General features: G+C 38.3%; 1 protein-coding gene across 17 annotated transcripts in view; it reads right to left on the bottom strand.

Moving 5' to 3' along the window:
• Positions 1-17,530, bottom strand: part of SETD5 (SET domain containing 5) — a 79,813-nt gene that overhangs the window by 7,533 nt on the left and 54,750 nt on the right. For 11 of the 17 annotated variants that reach the window (XM_086697510.1, XM_086697509.1, XM_086697508.1 and 8 more), the window contains 3 exons: positions 15,026-15,155; positions 5,022-5,266; positions 1,781-1,837 (listed from right to left, as the gene is read on the bottom strand). In XM_086697510.1, coding sequence (XP_086553636.1) covers positions 1,781-1,837; positions 5,022-5,266; positions 15,026-15,155 — 432 coding nt within the window. The remainder of the gene's footprint in view (positions 1-1,780; positions 1,838-5,021; positions 5,267-15,025; positions 15,156-17,530) is intronic. The other 6 variants (XM_086697516.1, XM_086697524.1, XM_086697520.1 and 3 more) reach the window with 1 other exon arrangement.

A 17,530-nucleotide genomic window follows, 5' to 3' on the forward strand; every position in this document is an offset into this window, starting at 1 on the left:
CCATTAACATCTGTAAAAGTTCCAGGAATCAACAGTATACCCAGGCCAGATTACTACAGAATGCCGGCCTTTCACAAATTGCCTTAAAGTCTTTCTGGATGAGAATCCTGGGAAAATCAGAATTAAATAATTGGCCAAATGTGACTATTTTGCCTGTTTAGCCTTTCATCAGGTCTGCTGAGTCACCGTGTACTACATTAAGGTGCTGGAAGTATAATCACGGATTTACCTGAGCCCCATGTATGCTCCAGAGGTGAGACTGGGGTCTTAAAGGTAACTGGCTTTTGGTGTTATTCATTTGTATTTAATACTGATGGAAGGTGGGAGGAGGGAAAAAGGGAAAGAAAGTAGTAAGTAGACAGAAAGTCAAGGATTTTAAGTTACTGGTTCAGTAAAGGAGAATGGAACTAGTTAAAGACATCAACCAACCAGTTCTTTGCTCACTTTCACTATTAAGCATGTATGCTTCTCATAAAATGTTCTGGCTACTCAATTCTTTATCCTCTAATATATGTCCACATACCACAAGATCACTAATGCCCACCACTGCAGAGCATCCAAAATGCTGAATTTTATAAAAAATAAGCTGTATCTACTATTTGGTTATCATTACTTCCCAATACCAAGATTTCCCACCTCTAGGTCAACTCTTACTAATTCTCTCTAGAAAGAATGGTACCAGAAATTCAAATGTCACACCAGGATTTCCTCACAAAACAGTGTAAAAAACATCCAGAAAACCTCTAGTACACTAGAATACAACATTTTTCAGTTTCATATTGATCTATAAAATCCTGATTCAGAATTTTATCAACTATCACTAAATTTAGCACAATTTTTTAAGTGGGAAGGGGCCAGAGTTAACAGTTAATTTCTGAAAGGTTATGAGACACTACAGTTTTCTCTTCAAGAGGAAATTGACTCCATGTAGATTAACAGAGCTAATCATTCCTACAGTTGTCCAAATCTTAGAATAGTTAAAAATCTCCAGCACTAAAACCTAAATTTAACAACTCCATAGCAGTAGGGTTTCTGAGAAAAGCACTCAATTGGATATCCTGAGATACCACTTTTTATGGCAACCACATCTCAACTACTACAGAAGGAAGGCCATTGTCACAGAAGCCATGGGCTGACTTAGTTTCCTTGTATACCCAGTAAGGAGCTATAAAGAAAATGTAGAAAGCCGGGAGGCAGGACTCCCTTTCGAAAGAAGCTGCTCAATCTATCAACCCAAGCCCAAAACATCCAGTTAAACAGAGCTGTAAGATTAATCCTGGAATAAGACATAAATCACTGTCTAACTTTTCCAGTATAAATAGCTCCTTCAACAGCCCAAGATAATAAGTATCAAAAGATAGCTCCTACCAACTTTCGATTTCAACTTTCCTTATTTAACAAACACACCTTACTTGTTGCTTTCTTTGCCAAGGCTCATACCATATCTTCAGCTTGCTTTAAACTTGACTTCTAGAGTCTATACTTTAAAAGAACTCTTGAGTCACCCCTCCCCCAAACAAGAGCAAATCCCACCACACACACACACACACACACACACACACACACACACACACACACACGCCCCTTCATTTTCCTCCATCTACATTGAAAGTTCTGAGTGATCACAGTCACACATGGAAGTTCATTCAACTTACATCAACTGGCTGGTCGCCCTTCAGCCTATTACCCCATTCACTAGGACCTCCCCCCCAGCCCTCCCACACACTCATGCACACTCACTCTCAGCCTCCAAGTGTGATTGAGATGGTGTGATAACTACCTCGGGTGACAGGGACTCGGGCCTATTCGCAGGGGAACTCTCAGGGGAGGATATGTTCTAGAGGAGGGAAAAGCATCTTGTTATTCATCTACTCGAAGTCAAGAAGCAAAACAAAACAAACCAAAAAATAAAGTAAAAGCAAGCATAGATGGTTAGCCACAACTTTTTGCGGGGGGCAGGGGGAGGGAAAAGAATGCACAGGGGAAAGGTTTAACTGTAGAATTCATTGCAATGAACAGAATGACTCATTAAAAATGCTTCCTGGGATCTTTGAAAGCATTTAAATTGGTTATAATATTTCATGCTAGAAGTAAACATCTTAAGCAGGTTAACAGAAAAAATTTAGATTGATGAAACTGTACCCTACAATTTCATTTGAAATTTCGTCCTACATTGGATTAGAGTTGAGCAACCTACAGTATTTATTACTGATGGGCACCCTACCACTTATTATGCCTCAAGGGAACCTTTTTCCTTTACCCCACACCCCTTTATGAAAAAGTCACATTTCTTCATTCTCCTTGTGGTTCGTGCTTGCCCACCACTGTCCAGGGAAACTGCTTAGCATGCTGGGCTGACAGGGCTAGGGAGATGGCCAGCTCCTCTTGAATGAGTTACAGGAGATAGAATGCAATTTAGCTGATAGGCTAGATGGTTCTTGGCATAATCTAATTTGATCTGAACACCCCTAACAATGTTCTCTGATGTTAAAATCCCTGGTACTTTTGGCCAACAGAGAGGGAATAAAAAGCAGAGGTGTACATTTCAAGTTCCTGCATCCTAAACAGGGTTCCCCTGAGAGCTTTCACCTGAGGCAGCACTCCCGTATCAAACAGGAACTGGACAGTGAACTCTGATGGCAGATCTGAACGGTAAAATGCAGACAGAATGATGGTGGTAGTTGTGACAAGGATTCAGAGTGCCAGGGGTAAGGGAAGGGAAGGGGAAGGTTCCTAATGCTGTAGACTCTGGACAACTATGTCCTGGGTAGCAGACCTATCCCACGGGAGGTGAAAAGAGGCTGTTGATTTTATTTGGTGGGCTGGGTACTATGGGTGAGGTGGACACTAGGCCAGGAAGGAAAAGGAGGGGCTGGTGGAAAGTGGGGGCTAATTAAGCCTGTCCTGCCAAAGTTGCTTTTACTGCTTTTCCTTAATGGTTCTCCCTCCCTCATGATCTTGTTCTCCTCTATTACACGTCTCCTCAACTCCTTCCCTTAGCACTGGAGACATTTCTCACTGGAATGATTTTTATTTTTCCTTTCAAAAATATTCTTCCCCAACCAAGCTGATCTTTACCTGTGACACCTTATTGGTATTTCCTCTGTGTCACAGTCTTGCATGGAAATAAGGCTTCCTATACTAGAATATAGGAAAGGGCATGGCAGTTAGAATGATGATAAGAATGGTCAGGATGGTAGTTTGTTTTATTGACAAGAAAGGCTGTATTTCGTTAGTTAAATCACAAGATTAAAACAGTGAAAACAGGCACTGGACTTTTTAAAAATAAATTTATTTTTTTATTTTGAGAGAGAGCGAGAGCGAGCGCACGCATGTGAGTGTAAGTGGGGCAGGGGCAGAAAAAGGGAGAGAGAGAAAACCAAGCAGGCTCTGTACTGTCAGCACAGAGCCTGATGTGGGGCTTGATCTCACTAACTGTGAGATCATGACCTGAGCTGAAGCCAAGAGTTGGACACTTAACCGACTGAGCCACCCAGGTGCCCCTCATAAAAATCTTTGATGTTTGATTTTTTTTATAAAATAAAAACACCTTACATTTCCATATTGTTTCAGTTATCCAAAACACAAGGGATCAGGGGAAATGTACTGAGAGCTAAATTTAACTGTCCTAGAAGGCAACATACCTTCTAATTTCTGTAATTTCACCTTTTAAATTGCACTGATAAAGTAAGAAATCCTAGCCTATAATTTGCTGCCCTCCAGGGTGAACAGCCTCCTATGAAATTTTACTATCAAACTCAATTTGTTAACTGAAAAATCAATCACAATTAGACCAAGTAAAGTTAGTAAGGCCTAAATCAGCTGCTTTAATGTATGGCAGAAAAGAATGCCACAGGAAATTTGGTAAAGAATAACTTCTCTAGAAACCAAATGTAACCAAGAAGGTTCTCCCTGCCTCTTCCCCTCCCCCCGACTCCTGCCAGAGGTCTGCTCCCAAGTGATACAGTCTACTTCAAGTATAGAAATAGGTTCCTCTTGCTTTCAAGGTTGCTAGCTATCTCTTTCTGAGTTAGCTATTCAGAAGTCCAGGTATTTTTAATCTCCATGCTCTCATAAAGGCTGAATAGGGAAGAAGGGATTGGTTAGAGCATTCACCTTCATCAAAGAACACATTCATCAAAGAACACATCTGGAGAAGTTACAAGCTAGGGGCAGAGCTGAGTGTTTAGTGATGACAACAGTGTTTTCTAAGAAAAAGGAAGAGACAGTGTCTGTTTAGTTAATTTCAAAGGAAAGCAACATGCAATAGATGAAGTTTTTTAATACACAAGGATTCTTTCTACTCAGTAGACCTGCTGTCACCCACACTTGAACATGAATGTGATTGACAATTAACTTTTTCAAACAGCTAAGATACATATTTCTAACTTAAACCAGAGGGTGAATGTAACAAATCTGTCTCATTATGAATGTATGTTGTTAGCCTCCTTCTACTTTTCATTCCTAACACACTGTAACAAGAAGGGAAAGTAACCTAGAGTAGGAAAAAAACTCATTTGCCACAAACCATATCTCAAAAGCTTTTCAAATCTCTGTTCACTGAGGCCACAAGAATACAAAACAATAGGGAAAAACAACTCACTGATTTAAAGGCCTAGAAAGAAAGACACAATCAATCAGTATAATCTGGGCTCTCAGGCTGGTATCCTTAGTGGTTATTATGCAGCTAGAGACCTATTTTAAAACCAAAGTACAGACCAAAGACAAAGATGGAGATGTAGCATGCTTACTACCTGCAGTTACGGAGAATGATGGATTGATTGCATGCAAAAACAGATGAATGTCATCCATGGTAGAACTATTCCTTTTGAGCGAAGTATGAGGACTGCCAAGATGAGAGGCTACCAGGTAACAGGTCACATTGACCCTGAGGGTTCCTGTTCTCTTGCCAAGACTGGCAGGAACACAATCAAGACACATTTGGAATATTATACTTGAAATGAGGAGGGGCAAATGGTAATTTTCATATTCGGCACTCCCAACAACCAAACCCAAATCACCTCAAACTGCAGAGGAGTATTGCAGCGACTAGCAGTAGTAAGAGACGTGATTGGTGAGAACATGAGGCTGTATCCATTTCGACACTCCTCTTCTGGGTGAGATGGGCCAGGTGTGGTCAGCTGGGGGCTCTTTGAGCCTGAATTGGGAGGGGGTGGTGTGACTGGAGAAAGAGGCCGCAGTAACTTGGTGACATTCTGCTCCATCAGATAGCGAGACTTCCATTTCTTTAATGGGCTCAACAAGTCTGTGAAATACAAAGCTTGGATGAGAGATTGCAACCACAGCTTAAAGGGAGGCTCTGTAGTAAAGCCATTAATCTCTAGCCCACAATGGCTCTTAACTCCTCTTCTGCCTCATCCCACTGTCACCTCCTGCAATCAAACCAAAAGCCCAAAGAACTCTTTAATTGCCACAATTAAAGTAATTCTCAAAATTCTCTATCTCCCAATCACCAGATGAATCTAATGACTGGGCCCTAGAACAAATTTAATCTCTTACAGTGGAAAATATAAACTTTAATATTTTACTTTGAGTTTCCAGAAATCTCAAATTGATGTCACTTTGTTAAAATCACCCTCTACTTAATTGCCATGTCACCAGCACAAGCTTCTAGAATGTTAATTCCATGCTCCTTTTATCTTCTCTTGTGTATTTTTGCCATTTTCAGCAACTTTTTTTTTTTTTAATTTTTTGTTTTGTTTTATTTATTTTTGACACACAGAGAGAGACAGAGCATGAGCGGGAGAGGGACAGAGAGGGAGACACAGAATCTGAAGCAGGCTCCAGGCTCTGAGCTGCCAGCACAGAGCCCGACGCGGGGCTCGAACTCACAGACTGCGAGATCATGACCTGAGCCGAAGTCAGACACTCAACTGACTGAGCCACCCAGGCGCCCTTCAGCAACTCTTTCTACAATGTTCTGCTTTAGCAGGAAAAGGTAGTCACCTATGATTGCTTGGCCTGTATCTAGCCCCTAGTTTTAGAGTGCTTCAAAATAGGAAATTATTTTCACAAAAGCTTCTCCCAATCATTTTCAAATACAAGGCTGATCCATTTTCTGACTGGAACATCCTACACTTCCTATACTTCTTGGATCTACTACACTATATATTTTAATGACCACAAGGGTCAAAGCACCTATCTCACCTTCTCAAATATCTACTTTTTAAATTTACAATAAAAAAATATCTATTTACTTAATACCTACTATATGGAAACCACTGAATTAGGTATGTGAGGGGAGGTCATCATATATTCCATTTAAAAGGATTTACAAATTTGTGAGGATGGGAAAACACATAAAACACGTTTAATAACATTGTAAGAATCGTGACAGGGGCGCCTGGGTGGCGCAGTCGGTTAAGTGTCCGACTTCAGCCAGGTCACGATCTCGCGGTCCGTGAGTTCGAGCCCCGCGTCAGGCTCTGGGCTGATGGCTCGGAGCCTGGAGCCTGTTTCCGATTCTGTGTCTCCCTCTCTCTCTGCCCCTTCCCCGTTCATGCTCTGTCTCTCTCTGTCCCAAAAATAAATAAACGTTGAAAAAAAAAATTAAAAAAAAAAAAAAAAAAAAAGAATCGTGACAGATGTAATCATACTGCTTTGTAAAAAATAATTATGCTTTTAAGTGCTTATTACATGTTAAATATTAAATACCAGGTACTATACTATGTGCTTTATGTGAATTCTAACATTTAATTTGGACAACTCTAAATCCAGCACTATTATCATCACTCTCATTTTAAAGATGAGGAATCTGATGTGTAGAGAGATAAAGACTAGGTAATTTAGTTCCATTTACATTCTTAATGACTAGGTTAAATTATATCCCCAGGGCTTAGTGGAAAGAGTAGCATTTATCCCAGACCTTCAAGGACAAGTTTTGGGACAGTAGGTCATGATCAGAGCTATGCTTCGGGAAGATTACTCTGGCAGCAATGGTTAGGATGAGACTGGACACTGGGAAACTATTTGGAGTTAATGGAGAAGTTGACAGGGTTATGAGATACTGAACTAGGGTAACAGATGTGGAAATGGAGAAGGAAGAATAAATGCAAAATATACTGGAGATGCTTTTTCTCCTGATATGTGAAATTTTTTTATTTTCCTAGATTGGAAGTATATTCGTATTTTTCTTGTGTTCCAGAAACTGTAAGTTTTCTTTCTTATTTTTCTCCTCTGAAAAGTGCCTAGGTATAAAAAACAAACAAACATGTGATTCATGACATGTTTAGAACACTTTTTAATGTACTTTAAGAGTCAAACAGTGAATTTTTTTAAAGATTGCTATAAAAAGACTGCTATACTGCTAAGTCCAATATTAACTACTAAAGGGAATTACGTAAGTAATGAAGCTCACTCTAGAAGAGTTAGAAAGTACAGCTGAACCCTTCCCTTTCCCTTCCAAATCAACTTACAGGCCCTTCATATAAAACTGAGTTCTTATAATGGTATCGTATTCAAAATAGACCTGTTATCTGCCAGCAGTCGTTTGTCTTTTTTCTACCAATAATACTATATTTACAATTTTTTTCAAGTTTCACTGTTTTTTCTATACATACATAGCTTTTAAATTTTATGTGGTTAAATCTATCCACCTTGTATAGTTTTTATCTTTACTCAAATACTTTGCAAAATTATATAAAAAAACAACCACATATTTAAACACACACAAATTGAAATCATACCCACAAATGAATGCACTAATATCCTGGTGCATGTTCAGCTAGACCTTTTTCTTGGCATGGCCTTATTAACTCTTGTCTACATATCAGTGCTCACTCAGAAACACATGGTAAAACTCTTTCCATGACAACGGAAATCTACAATTTAGTTTTTAGTGGCTGTATGGCATTCATATCATCAAAATTAACCAACGTGAAGTATGTGCACTTTTTTGCTAATATAAATATGCCTCAGTGACCAGTAATCTTTCTCTTAGATATTTCTGCACCTGTCTAGTATTTAGGGTGAATGGCTAGATGCAGGATTGTTAAACCAAAAGCATCTTTCCATAGGCTCAACAGCTTTATATTTATTCCGGTGTGAATTGTCTACTCATGTCCTGTATCCTGTTTTCTACTGGGTGTTGATCTTGTTCTTCATTAATGTATTTTTTAAATTTATTATTTTTTTATTTGGAAGAGAGAGAGGAGTGTGGGGGGAAACAAGGATTTGAAGTGGGCTCAGAGCTGACAGCAGTGAGCCTGATGCGGGGCTCGAACTTAAGAACTATGAGAGCATGACCTTACCCAGTCAGGTGCTCAACAGACTAAGCCACTGAAGACGCCCCTTGTTCATTTCTAAGGACCTCATAAAAAAGAATGTTGATCCTTTGTCAAAAATGTTGTATTTTCCCAGTTTGCTATCTGCCTTTTAATTTTACTAAGTTTTTTTTTGGTTATACAATGTGCTACATTTTAATTCAGTCAAATGTATAAATAATTTCCTTTATTTTCTGCCTCTGACATCATGAATGTTTCTTCTGCCCACTACCTCAAGACTATAAAGAATACTGGCCTATTTTCCCTTTATCTCCTTACTTAATTTTTATTTATTTTTTATTTTTTTCCTTACTTAATTTTTAAATTTAACTCAAATAAAACGTACTTCAGAAGGTAGTGATTATCCTTTTCACATGTCAAAACAGCACATTCTTCCAAAATCTTTAATAATTATAGAATTATAATTTCTCCACTGATTTGAAATATGACATCTTATTAGATTTTTATATAAACTGGGTTTAGTTCTTTTTTTTAAAAAAACATTTTTTTAAACTTTTTTTTTTTAATGTTTTTATTTATTTTTGAGAGAGAGAGACAGAGCATGAGCAGGGAAGGGGCAGAGAGGGAGACACAGAATCCGAGGCAGGCTCCAGGCTCCGAGCTGTCAGCACAGAGCCTGACGCAGGGTTCAAACTCACAGACTGTGAGATCACGACCCGAGCTGAAGTCAGTCGCCTAACCGACTGAGCCACCCAGGTGCCCCCCACAAAAAACTTTTTTTAATGCTTATTTATTTTTGAGAGAGAGAGACAGTGTGAATGGAGTGGGGCAGAGAGAGAGAGAGAGAGAGAGAGAACCTGAAGCAGGCTCCAGGCTTTGAGCTGTCAGCACAGAACTGGATACAGGGCTTGAACTAACGAGCCCTGAGATCATGACTTAAGCTGAAGTTTAACGCTTAACCAAATGAGCCACCCAGACGTCCGAGTTCTTTTAAATATTTTTTTAAAGTTTTTGTTGACAGAGAGAGTGACAGCATGAGCTCGGGCTAGTGGGGGAGGAGTAGAGAGAGAGGGAGACAGAGGATTTGAAGCGGGTTCTGTGCTGACAGCAGAGAGCTTGATGTGGGGTTGAACTCCCCATGACTGTGAGATCATGACCTGAGTCAAAGTCAGATGCTTAACTAACTGAGCCTCCCAGGCGCCCCTCAGTTTAGTTCTGGATACCTGCTGTCTAAATGGCATCAATACTGACATCTGTTTTAGTAAAACTGCTTGGGCAATTCTAGTTATTCTACTCTACCTCTCCAAAATACTTTGGCTTTTCTAGCATGCTTGTTTTTGCCAGTGAACTGTTGAAATCATCCATCATGCTAACACTACGTTCCCCCTGCCACCAAAAAGCCAAAATTTTGATTGGTATTGTATTAAACTCATGAGTAACTAAGGAAGAATTCTCACTCAACACCATGGCACCATCCTTCAGTTACTCATGCCTTCATTTATCCCTCTTCATATATAGATCTGTCACATTTCTAATTAATGTTACCCTCCAATGTTCTCTATTTTTTTGCTACAACTGTGCATTACACGTCTCCTTTTATGTTATTATCTACATGTTATTCTTAAAAATGTTTACATACTTTTGTACCCAGCTACCCTACTGATCTCTACCAGTGTTTCAGTTACCTCATTTGGCTTTTCTAGGGAGATAAAGCATATTATTTGCACACATTGGTAACACACACATCCTCTTTACCCATGCTTTTATTTCAGATTTTTTGTTTTTGGTAATCACATTGGCTAATAGTTCTAGGCACTGTTAAATAATAATGGCAAGTGGAATAATTTGAAAACCCATTTTTAAAATTTATTATTTTTAATTGAAGTTTAATTTAGTATACAGTGTTATATTAGTTTTGGTGTACTTGATAATGTATTTTAAGGTTTAATGTCGTTTTTACATGAAGCATAAACGGCAACTGTTTTTCAGATAGATGTAAAAAAAATCATAGGTATTTTATTAGATTTATCATTAAATTCATATTTACTGTGCTATTACTCCCCGTCTTCCATTTAGCCTGCTAATAAATTAATTATATGAATAATTTTTCAAATACTGAACCATCCTTACATTCCTAGAAGAAATTTCACTAGGTCATAATATACTTTTCTTTTGATATATTTTTTTTAATTTTTAAAAAATGTTTATTCTGGAGAGAGAAAGAACACAAGTGGGGAAGAGGCAGAAAGAGAGGGAGACCCAGAACTGGAAGCGGGCTCCAGCCTCCAAGCTGTCATCAGAGAGTCCAACATGGGGCTAGAACTCATGAACTGTGAGATCATGACCTGAGCCGAAGTCAGATGCTTAATCAACTGAGCCACCCAGGCACCCCTTCTTCGTCTTTTGTTTTTTTTTTAATTTGAGAGAGAGCGAGAGACTGAGAGAGAGAGACAGAGAGACAGAGAGGGAGGGAGGGAGAGAGAAGGGTAGAGGGAGAGAATCACAAGTAGACTCCACACTCAGCATGGAGTCTGACACAGGGCTCAATCCCAAAACCCTGAGACTATGACCTGATCTGAAATCAAGAGTCGGATGCTCAACTGACTTAGCCACCTAAGCACCCCTTTTCTTTTGACATTCTTACAGATCGAAGATTCAGATCACTGAAATCTAATTCACAAAAGTAGTAAGATGCTGTTTTGGGGGGCTTAGTTTGAGAAAATGAATCAAGGGTGAAAAATTTAATAATACTGTATAGTGTTTCTACCAAAAGTATGTACACATAGCAAATAAATTATACCACTCCTTTACTGCTTGAAATCCAGCTTGTTTTTATCCTCTATATTTTTGCAGTTATTACTAATTCTATGACTAGTACCTTTGTATAAAACTTTGGGTCTGTGTTTATTTCTGTAGAACAGATACCCAGAAGAACTAGTAGGTTAAGAAGTATTAGTATTTTAAGTTTATTTATTTATTTTGATAGACACAGAGACCGTGTGAGTGGGGGGGGGGGGGGGGCAGAGAGAGAGGGAGACAGAGAATCCCAAGCAAGTTTCGCACTGTGAGCACAGAGCCCGATGTGGGGCTCAAACTCATGAAACCATGAGATCATGACCTGAGGTGAAACCAAGAGTCACTTAACTGACTGAGCCACTGAGGCGCCCTATTATTATTATTTTTTAAGTTTACTTCAGTCATCTCTACCCCCAACATGGGGCTGGAACTCATGACCCCAAGATCAAGAGTTGCATGCTCCAGCAACTGACCCAGCCAGGTGCCCCGGAGTATTAGTATTTTTATGCATATGCTAAACCTTACCAAATTGCTGGTAGGGATACTACTCTCCTTTTTTTTTTTTTTTTAACGTTTGTTTACTTTTGAGAGAGAGAGTGCAAGCAGGGGAGGGACAGAGAGGGGAACAGACAGACGATCAGAAGTGGGCTCTGCACTGAGAGCAGCACGGACAACATGGGGCCCGAACTCATGAACCACAAGATCATGGCCTGAGTCAAAGATGGATGCTCAACTGACTGAGCCACTCAGGTGCCACTCTCCTGTCATTTTTATTGCAAATCCTTTCTCTCAATATACTTGTCCTCTATTATCTCAGAGACAATATAGACCCAGAAACTTTATTCAAGTTTGATCTTCACAAAAAATACTTGAATGTGCCAAGAATTTGCTTTGGCAACGATTTAATTCTTTTCAATACTCCAAATAAGTAAAAATTCCAGAATAATTTACCAAATTTTGTTTCTGGCTATTCCCTACACATACACACACCCCCATCATTTGGGCACCAGCATTGTACTAATTTAATTACTAGCTTCCAGCTTCATATAACAAACTAGTTTTGTACTTCTAGGGACAGCAGTTCATTGTGATTATTCTTCTTCAATGTTTTTCTTCTTTTCATGTTTAGATAAACTTCATTTCACCAAATTCTAAAACCAAGCTAGTTTGACAGGAACTATACGAAGCTGGGGGGGGGGGGGGGGGCGGGGAGATGGGAGGGAGGAGGTATTAATTTTATTTATTCTCTCCATGAAGGAATAAAAGACTTTATCTTCATTTCCTGAAGACTTTTTTTTTTTAACGTTTATTTATTTTTGGGACAGAGAGAGACAGAGCATGAATGGGGGAGGGGCAGAGAGAGAGGGAGACACAGAATCGGAAGCAGGCTCCGAGCCATTAGCCCAGAGCCCGACGCGGGGCTCGAACTCACGGACCGTGAGATCGTGACCTGAGCTGAAGTTGGATGCTTAACCGACTGAGCCACCCAGGCGCCCCTCCTGAAGACTTTAAACATATTTCTCAGTAATGGTTTACTTTACATGTCCCGGTAAGGTTATCCCTAAGCAGGTTCTTAGTTAAGTCTGAGAATGAAAAAATTTTCTTCATTTCCTTAGTATATAAATACTATTAATTTTTGCCTATGTACCTTCTATCCAGTGGTTTTAAGAAACTCAATTCTAGGTTTTTCCACTGGTTAGACTTTCCTAGGTACATATCTACATTACTTGCAAACAATGAACATTATGCCCTCTCTTTCCCGAAGAGCAGTTTTATTTTTTATTTCTATATACCTTTAGCTTTTAGGAACTTAGAACCTTTGCTATATCTTCAAAACTAATTTCTGCAAATACTCCATAAATACTCATTAAGAAAGAGCATTTTGTGTAAAACAATGTTAGTAATAATTCCTACTATGGGTATGATACCACACCAAACACTTTGCACACATTATTTAACTTATTAATCTCATATAACCTCTATAAAGCAGGTATTACTATTCCCATTTCACAGAGGAGGCTCAGAGATGCTTAGTAACTTGCTTAACATCATGTAAAGGGTAGAGCTGATCCTCAAATTCAGTTGAATTCTTTTTACTCTACCAGTCTACTTCCCTTTCTTAACATCTCCTTGGTCTTTAAAACAAAACAAAACAAAACAATCCCTTAGGATTTACATTAACTTGCAGCAATATACCAAGTCGTTCATTTGACTATTATTTGGTTTTAATTAAAAATTTTCCTTTTGGTTATATTGTTCCTTAAGGGCAAGGTGTGTCCTTTGAATGTTTCTTACTGCTAAAGATGAGAGCAAAAATTCAATAAAGGTTGGTGACTAACAGTCCTAATTCCATTCCAACAAGGACACAGAGTAACAAAGACACTCTGCCTATGAGTCTTTGCTAGTCAGGACACAGGCTGCTATACAATGTCCCTTTCCCAACCTCAGATACAGACACACAAATGCAAATGTGCATATGTATGTATACTAAATACAAGATTTAAGTTGTACTTTCACTGTACTGTATAAACTGCCAATAAGTTGATAAGATTGATGGAAACCTCATATTAGCATTAAAAAATTTTTTTAAATGTTTATTTTTGAGAGAGAAAGAGACAGAGTGTGAGCAGGGGAGGGGTAGAGAGAGAGAGAGAGAGAGAGAGAGAGAGAGAGAGAGACAAAGGATCTGAAGCAGGTTCCAGGCTGAGGGGTCAGCAGAGCCTGACATGGGGCTCAAACCCACGAACTATGAGATCACGACCTGAGCCAGAGTCGGACGCTTAACCAACTGGGCCACCCAGGCGCCCCTCACCATTTCTTTATATTAATCTGGTTTGAGTAAATCTCCCTAGTCTACCACGTAGGAGAAGAGTAAAATAAGAACATAGTATCATTTATCTTGCACATGGTTTACACTGGGATTTCATTATCCTGGGGTCACACATGTGAAAACTTGTAAAGTATAAGCCAATCTAGAGAGAACAATTAACTAAATTAATAATTTGAAAAAGTATTTTTTTAGTAGTCTACTTTTTTCCCAAATATTACGCAGAATTTTAACATAAAGCCGATACTACTAGTATAAACGTATTTAATTCAAGTTCATATTTATTCAGCAAGTCAATGAAGAGAAACAGTGAAGTAGTTTTTATGAAAATCTGAAACATTGTGTCACATTAACAGTAGTCTTACATGACCTTTAGCATATAATTTATCTTGTTGTTTTTTTTTTAATTACATAATATTCACAAAATTGATTTAGGATAAACTTATGGAAATCACAGAGAACTTTTCAACTGGGCTGAAACTGGCAGGAGAAACTTTGGTAAAGACTGTCCCAAAATAAGTTAGTATCACAAGTTCAGGCACCAGTGATTTCAGTTGCAATTCAATTAAAATTACCCTGCAAGAGTTACTTTGAAAACCAATGGACCTAATGATTTTTTAAGACCTTCTAATTTAAAAACTCACAAGGACCTTACATTTGATTCAAAGCCATGTCTCCTCCAAAATTTTACACTAACTGTGGAAGCCCTTTTGAAAACAATAAAGTTGTAACAATTTCTCATTTACTTCATTCATCTCCTTCAACCAAGCCCCACTCAACTCAATCATCTGTATTTTTATTCTTTTCCCGAACAGTGTCCCACATCTTTCTTGCTTATTTCTCCTCTTATAAATATGGATATAGATTTCCTAAACTTACTACTTTAAATGTATCTAACCTTTTTATAACCATTTCTGCTATTATCTGTACACTGTCTAGTTCCTTCTTTGTCGGCGCGGGAAAACTGTTCCCTGACTTGAGATCTCTCTCTTCCTCTGGAAAGACAGATGTAAAGTAACTATTTAGATAACAATGCCTTTTTTTTTTTTTTTTTTTTTTTGGGGGGGGTATCAGACTTTTCAAGTAATCAAACTGAATTTTTTTATGTGGACCAGAAATAATCATTGCTTACATATTCAGGAAGGTTTGAGATACGTACCTGCATTGTCTTTGCAGATACTAGAAGAGTTACTATTCTCGTTACTTTGGTATAGGTGCTGAGTTCTAGTCTCTTGGGGTACAGATGACGTTTGAGTCATCCCTTCTTCCAAGGCTTGCTTTATCCAGCGCTGTAATAGGAGAACCAGGGAATTATCAATAATCATTCAGAACTATTTAGTAAAGCTATTTTAAATACATTAACCAGATCATTCCACATCAACTGGTGAGAGATGCACTCCAACACACATTCAATTCCAGAGTCAAGTATTTTTTGTGTTTCAGTATATTAGAATATTGCCCCAACAATCCTTTTATGGGACAAAAGTGAGAAAATCTGGATTACACATAATGAGATCCCATCAAAACACCAAAAACCAATAAAAAATGATTATTATTCAACTTTTCATATTGCTTAGGATGGGGTAAATGGGAAGACATCAAGAAATCTTAGCTTTCATTTAAGAGAGACTCTGATCATATGTTATAAAACCTGTACATAAAATAAGTGCCTAGAAAGAAGATAAAAGATCTTTTAAGAGTTGTCTACCCTGTGCTGGGGATGTCTGAAGAGGTAATAGAAAAGCTTCACAGGAAGACCTGATGAGAATAAACAGCTCTTCTGTATAGGTACAAAATACTTCCAAAAGATCTACTCTTAGACAGAATAACCTGTGAGGTTTTTTTTCCCTATCAAGTACTTTGGTTAACTTATGGAAGAATAATGCAAATCACCAGAACAAATGAACTTCTGTAGAAACCAAATAGGGGAAAAAGTCAAAAAGAGCTCTCTAATCAGTCACATTTTTTGTAGCAAATACTGGAACTACAATGATGAGATATAAATTCAGGTCAGAAAAGTGAGCCTGCAAAGATTAGGATAATAAGATTATTCATCCTGGGGAAGAGAGAAAATTTCTTACCTGTAATTGTGTTCTCTTAAGATACACAGTTGTAGGTTGCTCACCACTCTGTGGCTCTCCTGCCCTGACATAAGACAGATCGAATTTTGATAAACATCAATTTCTGAATTAGACCCTCCCCCAAATAGGAAGAGCAAAGGTGATTATAATTTTACACCTTCAGAGAACAAGTATTACAGGTAAGTAAATATTCTCTTCACCAAAGAGGGCAAATAGATTCACCCTCTTAGAAACTTAAGAAATAATAATCATTTCTTAGGAAATAATGCAAGGAATATTTTACCAAGGAAAATTTTACATCGTGTAAATAAATGGCTTTGTGGTCTACCAAATGAAAGCAAAAATAAAACTAAACACAAGGCAGTTAAGAGTGAATAAGCATATAAAAAAGAGATCTGAAGTCAAATGAATTGCACCAACATTTTATGATATGACTAGGTCTCTGAAAAGGCAAAACAAGACCAAGAATGAACTCTTATACACAGAATACTGATGTAAAGATGAACTGTCAGAAACATAGCGCCTTACAGTTTAGAAGAGACCTTAGAGGTCACCTTGTCCAAAGCACTCATTGTATAGAGGGGGAAAATTAGGCCCTGGAGGACAAAATGAGTGAAAAATCCTTTGTTACAGATACCTTTAGTACAAGTTTTTCTTTTCAGAGCAGATGACAGGACTCACTTGGGGTCACTGTGCTTTCCTCCAAGAGAAGATAAGTTCTTATATTTCCAGTGTCAAGTAGATGCACTCATAAAAGAATTTACATTCTGGATCTGATGACTACAAAAAGGGAAAATAAAACCAGGACAGGGGCATTCTAAAGAATAAGATGCTGCTATGGTTAGCTATAAGGTCAAACACAGAAACACGATCAAACCCATTCCTCCTGCCCTACTGTATGTGTACACAATATAAGAGCCAATAAAAAAAGAACTTGAACATTTGTTTGTAACTAACAAAGTTCTTTAATAACAACTTTAGATATCCCCAGCCCCTCAGTTCTAGCTATAGTTATTAGCTAAAAAGAATACTTCCTCCTTCTCCAAAACTCTATATGAAAGTTTTTAGAAGCTTAGAGATAGGTGAGAGAAATGTTTTAAAGAGTTTCATTACTATGGGGAAGGAGCAAGGAAGTAATCTGGGTTCTGGAGTCCACAAAGATCTGAACTAAAACTTGGCCATGCCCCTGCTAGCTGCCTAACTCTGGGCAACCCATCTAAGACAAAGCTTCTGGACCTATAAATCAAGGCCCATAATACCAACTTCACAGGGTTGTCATGAAGGCTTAGTGAGAAAATGCATGTGAAGAAAGCTTATAGCATATTACAAGGCACATATATTTAGTGAAGATTTGTTCAACTGTATTTCAATGCTCTGTATAAAGGTACACAGATTAATAACCCCCCAGCGCATACGATAAAATACCAATGCAAAGTGAAGTGTTTCATTTTCAGTCAGGATAGTTTTCTAAGAAATCTGGAAGACCAAATCCCTCACACCCCACTCATATTATACCTACAAGTACGTTTAAAGAAGATTTAGAAAGAACAAGGAAGGACACTAGTGAAAAGACTGATTAGCTA

This window comes from Puma concolor, chromosome A2, assembly GCF_028749965.1.
Source record: "Puma concolor isolate L17-30 chromosome A2, mPumCon1.1.hap2, whole genome shotgun sequence".
In the NCBI taxonomy this organism is placed as follows: Eukaryota; Metazoa; Chordata; class Mammalia; order Carnivora; family Felidae; genus Puma; species Puma concolor.